The 11,876-nt window shown below is 44.4% G+C and overlaps 1 protein-coding gene across 1 annotated transcript in view; it reads left to right on the top strand.

Moving 5' to 3' along the window:
• Window positions 1-1,202: 1,202 nt before the first annotated feature.
• RASEF (RAS and EF-hand domain containing) overlaps window positions 1,203-11,876 on the top strand; it is a 77,304-nt gene continuing 66,630 nt past the window's right edge. Inside the window, exon 1 of the mRNA XM_023213426.2 lies at window positions 1,203-1,902. Within this exon, the coding sequence (XP_023069194.1) occupies window positions 1,472-1,902 (431 nt within the window). The 5' untranslated portion in view covers window positions 1,203-1,471. The remainder of the gene's footprint in view (window positions 1,903-11,876) is intronic.

Genomic DNA, 11,876 nt, shown 5'->3' with positions numbered 1-11,876 from the left:
GGTTGCTAAGACCAGGACTTCTAATGGAATGCCTCTCATAATTTACCAGTTAAATTTGCAGGTGGGGGTTATCAGTAGTAGTTACAGTTTAATAGAAGCTGTTAGCGTTGAACATGTTTATTGTACAATTCAAGAGGAAATAGGTCCTCAGATGTTTAGCACTTAGCTTTATGTTTAAGAACACTAGCCGGGTAGGAACGTGTCAGTAATATCCCTTACTTAATGATCGTATTTTTAAAAAATCAAAGTAATAAACGATAAAGAGAATCCAGAATGAGATAAAAGAAAAACACAGAGTCAGAAAGTCTAAAATGTGGAGGAAATGGATAATGTAAATAAAGTAAAAATGAGCCAAATGTATCTTCACAGGCTGTGAGAATCGCCTAAAGGCACGGTTACACAAGCCATAAGACAGACTGAGGGTCTCCTGGAAATGGATGGACAAAAGTGTTTAAAAGGATCAAAATGGGTGGATTGTAAAGATCTCATATCCATTAAGCAATCAGTATTAAAGAAACAATAGTATTGTCGAAAAAAGTGTTTAAAACCAAAGGGTAACATACCTTTGGATATATAATTTCCATAAAGTTTGTTTAAAGAAAAAAACCTCCAAAACGACCTTTGTTTAAACAATGCTGCCTGCCAAGCGATTTTGTTTATTAATTTTTTTCTCAGGTTTAGGAGACAAGGATTGAGAAAAAATGTGGAATTGGAGATCTGGAAGATCTGTGTTTAAGCAGTGGGACCTTAACGTTAGACGCACAGAAATGCGTTAACGAAAGCCAGTAAAACTGAGAATGGGGTCTTCTGGTACATCTTGTACTTTGGTTTGTAAGAAACTTGTATATAAAGAAGTTTACCACGTTTCGGGAATAAGATAATAAAATGCACTTAACCCATTCGCAATCCTACCCCTACCTACCTTACCTCTGTCAGGTTAGCTTCTCAACGCGCGCCGAAACCTTCTGTGGAGAAGCTGGGCGCTGGGCTCTACCCGAGCAGCGCTTACGCGGAAGGGCAATGCTCCCCCCGCACCCCGTTCCGGCCAACCAGGTCTCCCCTTACTACGCGGAAAGCAGCGGCGGGCTCCGGGGCGTGGGAACTAGAGAAGCGAAGGCGCGCGCTCCTCCTCCCTGGCTGGGCGGAGCCGCACCCGCCGGGAGAGTGTTGAGGGCCACCGCGGTGCGCGGGCGCTCAGTCGCGGGAGGCGCTCCTTCGCGGTGCCCCGAGCCAGAGCACACCCCACCGCCCCCGGGACCTGTTGGGGACTGGCCCGAACCATCGTCGAAGGGAGCCGCCCGGCAACCCCCGACGTCCCTCGCCCCGCCCGACGTTCCCGCAAGTGGCCAAACCAGCCGGACAAGCCAAACTCGCCGGGTCTCCCGGCAGCAGCAGGTGGCCCCGTCCTTCCAGGGAGGGCCGTGCGCCGCGCGGCGCTCCGCAGCCCTCTCGGCCGCCCCCGCCAGGCGGGATGGAGGCGGACGGGGACGGAGAGCAGCTGGCCCGGCTGCGCTCGGTCTTCGCTGCCTGCGACGCGAACCGCTCGGGGCGCCTGGAGCGCGAGGAGTTCGGGTCACTGTGCGCGGAGCTGCGGGTGCGGCCGGCCGACGCCGAGGCCGTATTCCAGCGGCTCGACGCCGACCATGACGGCGCTATCACCTTCCAGGAGTTCGCGCGTGGTTTCCGCGGGGCCCTCCGCGGGGGGCGGCGCCGGGACTGGGGTCCGGTGGATCCTGCGCCCGCCGTGGCTGAGGCGGGGCCCGAGACCCCCGACAGCGAGGAGGACGAGGGCGACGAGCACGCGGCGGCGGCGCTGGCCACCTCGTGGGGCCTGGCGAGTCCCGACCGGGCTTGGCAGGATTTCCAGGCGCGACTCGGGGAGGAAGCCAAGTTCATTCCCAGGTGCGAATGTGAGCTGGGGCGGGAGGTGATCCTGGCGCTTCCTGCTTTCTTCTTCCCACTTTCTTGCAGGTGTGCAGACCCAATGCACTTTACACTTCTCTGTGAGTTGCTTGTCTTCTTCACCTACTCGCTTTGACTTTTGCAAGATCCACTAGAGTTAAGAAAAGGGATACAGTCAGCGTTTGGGCAGAAAGTTTTACGTGCTGAATCCTGAGCCTGCAAAGGGCAGCGTGTTAATTACAGGAGCTCTCCTGGAATCTGCAGCCGCTGGCGCCCCGCGCGGGTTTAGTCGCGCGCCCCACATCTCACCGCGTCCTGATTACGTCACCTTCTACCCCAGGCCTTAGGCTCGCACCCCAGGGCTGGGACCCGGGCTGTTTGCCAATTTGGCGTCCTCTGTAATAGTTTTCTGATTTGTTGTTTTCCTAAGAGTGTATAGAAAAGGAAACTTTGTTGGGTTTTTAGATTGCTGGACACAAATATTCATAGATGTACCTGCTAGGCATTTTACAGAGTTCACACGTTTAATTTTCATAACATCCCTAGAAGGTAGGCTAGCTTATTTCTGAACTTAGAAATTAGATAGACGTTGAGGGACTTGCCCAGTTAAGCAGCAGGGATTTGACTCCACATTTTGTGAACTGAAAAACTCACTTTTTATGTGATGGAATAAAATGATAAAATGACACTATATTCTCTGCTCTTATTGCTCTGACAGAAATAACGTGTCAAGTCACGGACTTAATTATCAGGAGGTAAGAGGATGCCTGCAGGTGGGATTTCAGGGCCTGGAGGGAGAGAGGCTCCGTTTTTCTTCTTTGAGCTTCATTTGCATTTGTCCATCCCGTGGTGTGGGTGTCTCCAGCTGCTATTCTTCACTTCATTCCCCGGCGATACACACATTTCAGTGCTGTTAAGTGTTTTTCTGCTTTATGTTTGGAGTTTAGCTGAAATTTTATTGAGCTCTGGCTGTTGTTATTAAGACGCTCTGAAAGGCATCATTTTGGTTGGCAGTTGGCACATCTGAGATGGAAGATTGAAAAGGAAGTATCCCTGGAAGGTTGTCAGTGTGCCTGTTCATTGGAAGTCCTCACTTCCTCCTCCTCCCAACTTCTCCCTCCAGCTTGGAAAGTAAGAGGAATATTGGGCATGGAGAGTGACTCACTGCCATACAAGGGTTGTGTAGAGAAAGTGGGTGTGTAACTATCTGTTCTATTGTTTACAGATGAGTTACTCCCCAACCAGGGAAGTACAAAATTAAAATACTGCTACAACCTATACTCTTTCTTTGAGTCATCTTTCGTCTGTAACTTAGTTTGGGTGCAGCTAGTTTAAAAAGGTAAGAATTTTAGGAATGAGGCAGGGTGAGTCCATATCATACTGGATGTGATGTATGCATACATGTGGATCTGTTTTTCACAGTTGTCTAGTCTCAGCAACAAATATTTCACACACAACCTTAAATGATTGAAATGACCTGGATCAGTGTACAAACCAGGTTTAATATTGGTGGTGGAATTATTATTATTATGTTGCCTTTCCAAACTCTTCAGAGATTGCTATGTTTAATGGGCACTGGTGTCACCTGGTAGACTTGTGTCCTAAGCCTCACCTCACCTCCTGATTGGAGATTAACAAGTACAATATTTGTCTTCCTCTCGTGTTCAAGTGGAAGAGATCTAAACTGCGTTGCTGCATCAGATTGTTACCATGGCAGCCATCCGCTGTTTTGGTAAATTGGATTAATTCTACTTCACTTCCTCATACAGCTGTTCACCTTTTCTTCCATCCATCCAAATGTGATTTAATTTTTTTTTGTTATTGATAATGCTGTCGGCATTATTTCAGCCAAATTTATTCCACAGACATTACCAATAGCCTGCCATATGTGAGATACTGGCTTAAGTACTGTCCTAGGTCACTGGGGACAAAGAGAAGGATGGTATGTAGTTCATGCCTTCAAGATGCTTATGGTGTAGATGAAACGTTTTTCCAACAACTTCATTGAAGAACATTTAAAGGCAAAGGAAATTTGTAGGAAACTCCTTGTATTGTGGACATAGCTCAACAGACGGCTGCAAGCAAGAGTTTTCTTTAAAAAGTCATTAAGTTGTTCATCTTTGTACACAATATTTTGGGACTTGTTTTAATATAAAGTAGAGTTTCTTCTGAAGGGAGAATTGTCTTTCCAGGAAGGTGTGCCATTCCAACTTGTGGCATTGTTTCCCACCTGGCACTCAATCTTATCCCTGGGGACAGCGTGCCCCAGGGCTATCCTGGGGAGTGTTCACATCCAGTTTGAGAATAACGGATATTAAATAGGAAAGTGTTTGGTTCCTATAAAGGCAAAGCATGACACTGTTGATTTTCATTTAAAGGATCTTTCAAGCAAAATATTAAGCAATTTTTGGGTTAAACTCCCCAGTCATCAGTAATCGTGATGTTTGAGGGAAGATAATACGGCATCATGAAGGGATGAAAGTGGTCTTTGGGATGTGTGTCATTCTTGAGTTCATTTGCTCTTAGAAATTTGAGGGACTTTTTCTTTTGAAGGCTGAGGAAGAAGTGTCCAAGGAGCTGTGTGACATGGTAAGCTGAGCCTAGCAGGTGTGAAGGGTCTGCAAGGTGGGCCTTGACCACTTCCTGGTCAGTTTGATAAGGTCGGCCAACAGGTGAAGGCAGCAGGACAATGTGATGTGGTTACATAGGAGAATTTGGGAGGGCAGTTGCTACAAGGCTAAGAAAAGTCCTGGAAGTAGGAAGAAAATGTGTGGGTGTTGGCCGGGCGTGGTGGCTCAAGCCTGTAATCCCAGCACTTTGGGAGGCCGAGACGGGCGGATCACGAGGTCAGGAGATCGAGACCATCCTGGCTAACACGGTGAAACCCCGTCTCTACTAAAAACTACAAAAAAAAAAAAACTAGCCGGGCGAGGTGGCGGCGCCTGTAGTCCCAGCTACCCGGGAGGCTGAGGCAGGAGAATGGCTTGAACCTGGGAGGCGGAGCTTGCAGTGAGCTGAGATCCGGCCACTGCACTCCAGCCTGGGTGACAGAGCGAGACTCCGTCTCAAAAAAAAAAAAAGAAAATGTGTGGGTGTTGAGGGTGGAGGGGCAGGGCAGAGAGCAAACTTATAATGTAGCGTTGCCAGTTTCCGATGCCTGGCTCATTGTCTTGGTGACAGGGAGTTTCATACTCAGGAGATACTCAGTAAATACCCAGTAAATATTTGCTGAATGAATAGAAGATATCAGTATTCTTAGGTTCTTGTTCCAGATATCTGCATTTTGAGAGAAAGTGTAGTTCATGCTGTGAGCTTTTGCAGATTTTCTCACTTTTTTTTTTTTTTTTTTTTCAGTTACTGTTGTGAGCCGGTCATGGTGTTTAGAGATTGCCAAGAGAAGGAAATAGGCTCTGTGTGTGTGTGTGTGTGTGTGTGTGTGTGTGTGTATTGAGCATTTGATGGATGGCTGAGAGGAGGGATGAAGGTCTCTTCTCTGACCTCTAGTCAGAGCTGAAGCTTTTCAGTGTGTTCTCAACTCCATTTGCAGCAATTTTGAGTGTTATCTGTGAATTGATTCATGCTGATAAATTAACTTAGAAAACCCCACATTCTCACAAACAGGAACATGAGCGTGCAGCTGGCACGGGAACCATCGTGGGTCTGTGAGTGGGCACAGGTGTCCCAAAAGTATCCAAAGCGGGGACAACCTCAAGTCAGGTACCTGCTGTGTGACAGGTATCAGTGATGGGTGACCTGCCAGGCGGTGCTGGGCTAGGATTTGTTGAGACGTCAAAATCAGCACCGTTAGCTGTTTCACATAGTTTGCGATGTTTCTACATGCGCAGTGTTGAAGGGGATTCTTTTATTTGGTAATTTAAAAACAGATTTAATTGAGAGGAACCAAAACTTTCCATATGTGAATTGTATAGAGATTGGCAAAATGGCTTACCTTATTAAACTCAAGAGGAAAGGCTCCCCCATCGGACAGCAATCCTATTTAATTGGGAAATTTTGAAAAACATGTAGCTGCCGGTAAGCAGAGGCAAAGTTTCAGTACTGGTGAGGGTTGCTTCTCCATTTCCTCTTCTTGGGTGCTAGTTTAGCCCTTTTCAGAATGATTGCCTGGTTTTGTATAATGTAGTTGCTTCACAGCTCCCTTAATTTACAGGATACGGTGCTTGACAAGATAGAAAAGGGAGAGGAGAGACAGAGGCAAAGAAAGACATAAATACATCAGGAGTGAGCCAGAGAGCAAGAGAGAAGGCCAGAGATAGAGTGGCCGAGGGGGAAATGGTGAGAGGGAGTGAAACACAGAGATCGGATGGAGGGGAAAGGAAGAGAGACTGATGGATTCCATCTTGCCTCGGTTTCCCCTCTTTGCACTCAGTGAGCCTGTGGCCCTGAGCCACCTTGAGATGAGAGAGGCAAATTAGCTCTTCTCTCTTTGATCTCAGCTCTTGAATATCTTCCACATGTGAGCATCTTGGTGCTTTGTGATGTGTTCGTGGTATTTAAAGATGAATATATATATATATATATGTATATTTTCATGCTCATGGTCCTCATCCATGAAGGATGAGTACAACACCCACACATTTTCTTCCTGCTTCCAGGACTTTTCTTAGCCTTGTAGCAACTGCCCTCCCAAATTCTCTTATGTAACCACATCACATCTGGTTCTCATCCAAGAAGAGAAGATGTGTTCTAGCCTTGCACCATGGTGGTGGGCTGCACCCAAGTCCTAGATATCAAAGGTATTTACCTTGAGTACCAGCTTTGGGATCTGTCACTGTGCTCACCGTAGGTTTTCTGGAAGTTTCTTTACCTTTTCCGGATTCTGAACCAGGATCCTAACATCTGTGTCTCTGTTTATGTCTGTATCTGGATCTCCTTGTTTTCTAACTGTTGCTATTCTGTAGCTTTTTGCTTTTTCTCTTTAATGTGTCCTCTGTCACAGTTACGTGTATCATTACTCTGCTGACTGGGAGAAACCTGTCTCTTAATAACTACAACTCATTATTGGTGTATAGAAATGCTACCCATTTTTGTACGTTGATTTTTGTATCCTGAGAATTAACTGAATTCGTTTATCCAAGCTTAGGAGTCTTTTATAGGAGTCTTCAGGGTTTTCTAGATATAAGATTATATTGTCAGCCAACAGAGATAATTTGACTTCCTCTTTTCCAATTTGGATGGGTTTCCTTCTTTCTCTTGCCTGATTGCCCTGGCTAGGACTTCCAGTACTATATTGTGTAGGAGTGGTGAGAGCGGGCATCCTTGCCTTGCTCCAGAATCTAGGGGGAATGAACCTTTGATCCTGCCTCCTGGGCCTTGTGTGAATCTGTGCATGCCTTCAGTTTTATGGGCTCTACTTGCTGGGTGGTGGCCACTTCTGGTTCTGATATTTGAATTTAATCTCAAGGTAGTAATTTCTTTTTGACTTTCAGATTTGGGAAAGGTATTCTGGCCTTCTAGTCCTTAGAAGGCTCTCAGTGTTAGCCATCTGGGCAGTGGCCTGCTATAACCCTCAGAATTCACTGATTGCTCAGAGCTTTGCTCTCAGAATTTGAAGAAAGATGATTTATTCTCTCCTTCTGGTTTGTGCAAAAATCAAAAGGCTTAAAAAGAAAAAGTCTTAAAACTTAGTGTTATCAGGGAAACTTTACTGCCAGATCTACAGACTCTTCTCTAGCTTTTCCTCGAACTTGAACTTGGGATTTACTCTTCTCTAAAATTACTGTTAAATTCAGTTACACTACCCCTGTCTCTTTAAGCGTGTAACAGTCTTTATCTGTTTCTTATTTTCTGCCCGGGCTATCCAATCTTTTTTCATTTGTAAAATGAAAGTGGCTGCATCATATGGGGAATGGTTAGTGTGCCATGGTGATTCCAAATGTGTTTTGAATCCTTTTTCTCTCCTCAGAGCGTATATACAGTATACATTCTTGCTTCATGTATAACTTATTACAATTTAGGTAGCACTTGAGTGCAGTATACAGTCAGAAGAGGGAAATGGGAAGATAATATTTATTCTGAGTGGTCAGGGATGCCTCACCTGACTGTATTGGTCTCATGTGAGATTGTAAAATGGAAAGTAAACACTGTCTGTCTCCCAGAGGGAAGTTCTAATGGTGGAATTTATCTATGACACATAGGATTTCTTTAGAATTACTTTGTCTAACAAACAAGTTCATTGCTTCAACTTGTAAATATTCAGGGTCTTCCAAATGATAATTGCTTTTCTCAGAGTAATTATAAGAAAAGAAGAGTGAATTTTAACCCTTAAGGCCTTAGTCTATATGTCTCATAAAAACAGGATATACAGCTCCAGTAGTGCAAATGTTTCTTTGATCCTTTCTCTAGTTCACCCAATGTTGACATTGCCCTTGACGTCTCACTAGGCACCACGCATACCTGGCCCTGACCTTGTTTCTCGCCTTCTTAAATACTCAGGAGTTTCTGACACCTGAAGGACCTGGGGTGTGGAATAATGAATGAGAAAATTCCTCCTGGCACTCCGAAACCCCACTCATTCTGGACTATGGATGTTTCACATCGAATGTTTCTCAAATTGGGAGCCATAGACCCTTCGTGGTCATTACATATATCTTTGGGAGTTTTAGGAGACCAAATATTCTTATTTTCATTTTGGCGATAATGTGAAATAAATTGATGTGAGCTCATTCCAGATCACCTGCATTACAGATTTGGATGACTCTTGCATTACAGATTTGGGTATGCAATGTCAAAACCTGCCTTTGTGTTCGTGAGGCATCCCGTAACACTGTGCGCATTGTCATGAGTAAGAAGGAAGGCCGAAAGGTGGGCTGTGCGTGTGAGCCATGTTTCCACATAATCCGAAGGTGACTGACAACAGAGTCCTGGATTTTCTGTAGTCTCAATATAAAAGTGATGGGAGAATGGGGTTTTGATCATAGAAATGTGCTCCAGATAGCCATGTATGAGCCAGTCCCACACTGACATTGACTGTGGAGATTTAGCTTGGAAAACTGCATGCCCTGTCAGATTAGCTGACTATTGCTAATTCTGATTTGATTGATTTTGTAAATGTGTGTCAGTGTTAGAAATGTACTGATGCTATTGGTATAAGGAGTTTATATCCTATTTGTGTTCGTTCATAGTTAAGTGTAATGTGTTATAAGCAATATTTAAGTTAACTGTGGAATTCACAGGAGTCTTGTTTTTTTTTTTGAAACGGAGTCTCCCTCTGTTGCCCGGGCTGGAGTGCAGTGGCTCAATCTCAGCTCACTGCAACCTTTGCCTCCCGGGTTCAAGTGATTCTCCTGCCTCAGCCTCTTGAGTAGCTGGGATCACAGGTGTGCACTACCATACCTGGCTAATTTTTGTATTTTTAGTACAGATAGTACTATGTTGGCCATGCTGGTCTTGAACTCCAGGACTCAGGTGATCTGTTCTCCTCAGCCTCCCAAAGTGCTAGGATGACAGGCGTGAGCCACTGTGCATAGCCTCACAGGAGTCTTTAATGAGGTCTACCTGTTAATCTAAGTATGAGAAATATTATTCTAATGGGACTTGAAATCCTCAAGAACTATATAGGACTGTAAACATGCGTGTTTCGTTTCTCAGTATGCATTTATCTCCTCTGTCATTTAAATTGAGGGCATAACACTATGGAAAAAGTAAATCTTAAATCTCCCAATCCTAAACAAGGAAGATCTGTGTTATTTTCCCACAGAGGAAACTCTTCTCGCCCTTTTTCCTATTTTTCATTCATTCATTCATTTATTTACTCATTCATTCCTTCACTTAACAATTTTTTTTTTTTTTTTTTTTTTTGTCCACTGTATGCCCAGGACTGCACAAGGCACTGAGTACTTAGAAATAGTCTCCTGCAAAAAGTCCAAGTTGCTTAGCTGGTTTCTCTCTATTCAGAAGGTGATGACATCAGTGAGGATATAAAGTGGCGAGAATCACAAGGTAGATGGCCTGGGTCCAGCTCTCAGTGGTGGTCAGAAATGAAACAGACCAGCTACACTCAGGGAGTTTCCTCCCCTCTACCACAGAGAAGTGAAGCCTTCACGCCTTCCCTGGCAAGGCTGAAGTGTGCCAAAACTTCTTTCTTTTGTAGTCCAGCATGAGTAGGACTGCAGGTCCCTGTCAAATGACTTCCAAGCTCCTTCCGCTCTTAGTACATACACCGTGGGCTGTGATTAATGGAGGAGGGTTCACAAACATGGAGGCCTCCAGAGCCAGGCAGGTAACGTTGACCCAGTGATGTGGACTCTATGGCCAGTAAGAGCCTCTGCTTTATATGCTGCGAGGAAAGCCACTTCTCAGCTTGGCCACTTTTCAGCTCCAGACAGCGGCTGCCATGCAGGATGTGGGTCCAATGTTGACAGTGATGCTGGATTTTAAGTGCCAATTTCCAATTTTGCGTAGCTAAAGAGACAGCATTTCCAGTGTGCAACCTGCGAATGTGCCTTGGTTAATTCAAATGTTAGGTGTGATCTGATTTTGAAGATCCCTGTTGATTTGAGCATGTCGTTCCATGGCATCCTAACTTAGAACTTTAATGGTGTTACTTATTTCCCCTCTAAGTTTGTGGGATACCCTTTTGACCCAATGACAGTTTACTTTCTTGTTTGCTCTTAGATGTTATTGCACTTTGCAGAGTTATCTTGCTCAGGCTCAACAGATGTTGTTGTATAATATTTTCTACTTCCAGGTTATGCCGCCCTAATGGGTATGTCGTGGGGGAAGAGGGCTGAACTGTGAATACACTGGGATGTCTAGGATACCTATTGCTCTAATATTTTTCTTTCTTTTCGTCTGAAGCTGGAAGTACTTGGCTGTCACAGTTTTTAAGACATGTAAAAAATCAATTGGAATGAAATGATTTGTGATGAAAATTAAGGGAATTTAGTTATAAGAGGTCATATTTTCTGGTATTGTAGTATTATTTTCTTTCATTGTTGGAATTCTTCATCCGTTAGGCACTGTTGTATTTTAGGGCTAAGAAATTTGAACAGCCACAACAGCTGTGTGTCTGGGTTTCTTTTCCTCTTTTTTTTTTTTTTTTCATTTTCTGTCTTTTTTTGTTTTGTTTTGGAGTAGTCTCATACAGGTTCGGTCAAGCTTTATTCCTTAAATGTTCTCCCATGTATCTGTCCTTGTCTTCCATTTTTAAGTGGCCAGGTGGAAACACTCAAGGTAATGGTATGTTCTGAGAGCTCCTCCCCACCACGCGCACACCAAGGGCAGCCGCTATCTTTAATTTCAATTTTTAAAATTTAGTTTTGGGGTGTCTTCGGGGAATGTTCAGCCTTGCTACCCTCTGTGATCATTTACAACTATAAAAGTATGGTGCTTACTCAGATGGCCATTTCGTCATCATAGTATCTTTGATCAAGTATATCTTTTAAGTATCTAGATAGAAAGCAAAGAAGTACATAAGGAGTTATTTATTCTGAAATCCGAGTGCAGTGGTGAAAGTATCACCTGTTGTTAGCTGCTTGTAGCTACCTGGTGCAAGGGCGAAGGGCTTATGGGAGGTTTAGGTAGCATTTCCTGATTTGTTACCCATCTGCCTAGCATGGTGGACTCTACCATTTCATCCCCTGGGATAACACAGTCACCTCATAATTCTTGCTTCTGTCAAACAGAGTTACAGTCTGCTCTGGGCTGAGGTGGAAGAATTCATGAAGAGCCAACACACATTTGTTTAGAAAATCCATTTTAGGATACTCCTATGTCATGTTTTCTGATGGGAATGCTGTAAACTAGTGTTAGTGTTTATAGTGCAGAATGCTTTTTCTTTTCCTCCTTGGGGATCTCTTGGTATAGCATGTACTTCAAACTGGCGGATATGGTTTGCTAAGGGATGCTAATGAATGAATTATACTACAGGCATTTCTGCTTGAACACAGTGTATGCATTCCAGAAAGACCTAGTGTTCTGCAAACACACAGGGCATTTGGAAAAAAAGGTAGAAA

The sequence above is a fragment of the Piliocolobus tephrosceles genome, chromosome 14 (genome assembly GCF_002776525.5).
Source record: "Piliocolobus tephrosceles isolate RC106 chromosome 14, ASM277652v3, whole genome shotgun sequence".
Classification (NCBI taxonomy): domain Eukaryota; kingdom Metazoa; phylum Chordata; class Mammalia; order Primates; family Cercopithecidae; genus Piliocolobus; species Piliocolobus tephrosceles.
This window is presented reverse-complemented; position numbering and strand designations above follow the sequence as displayed.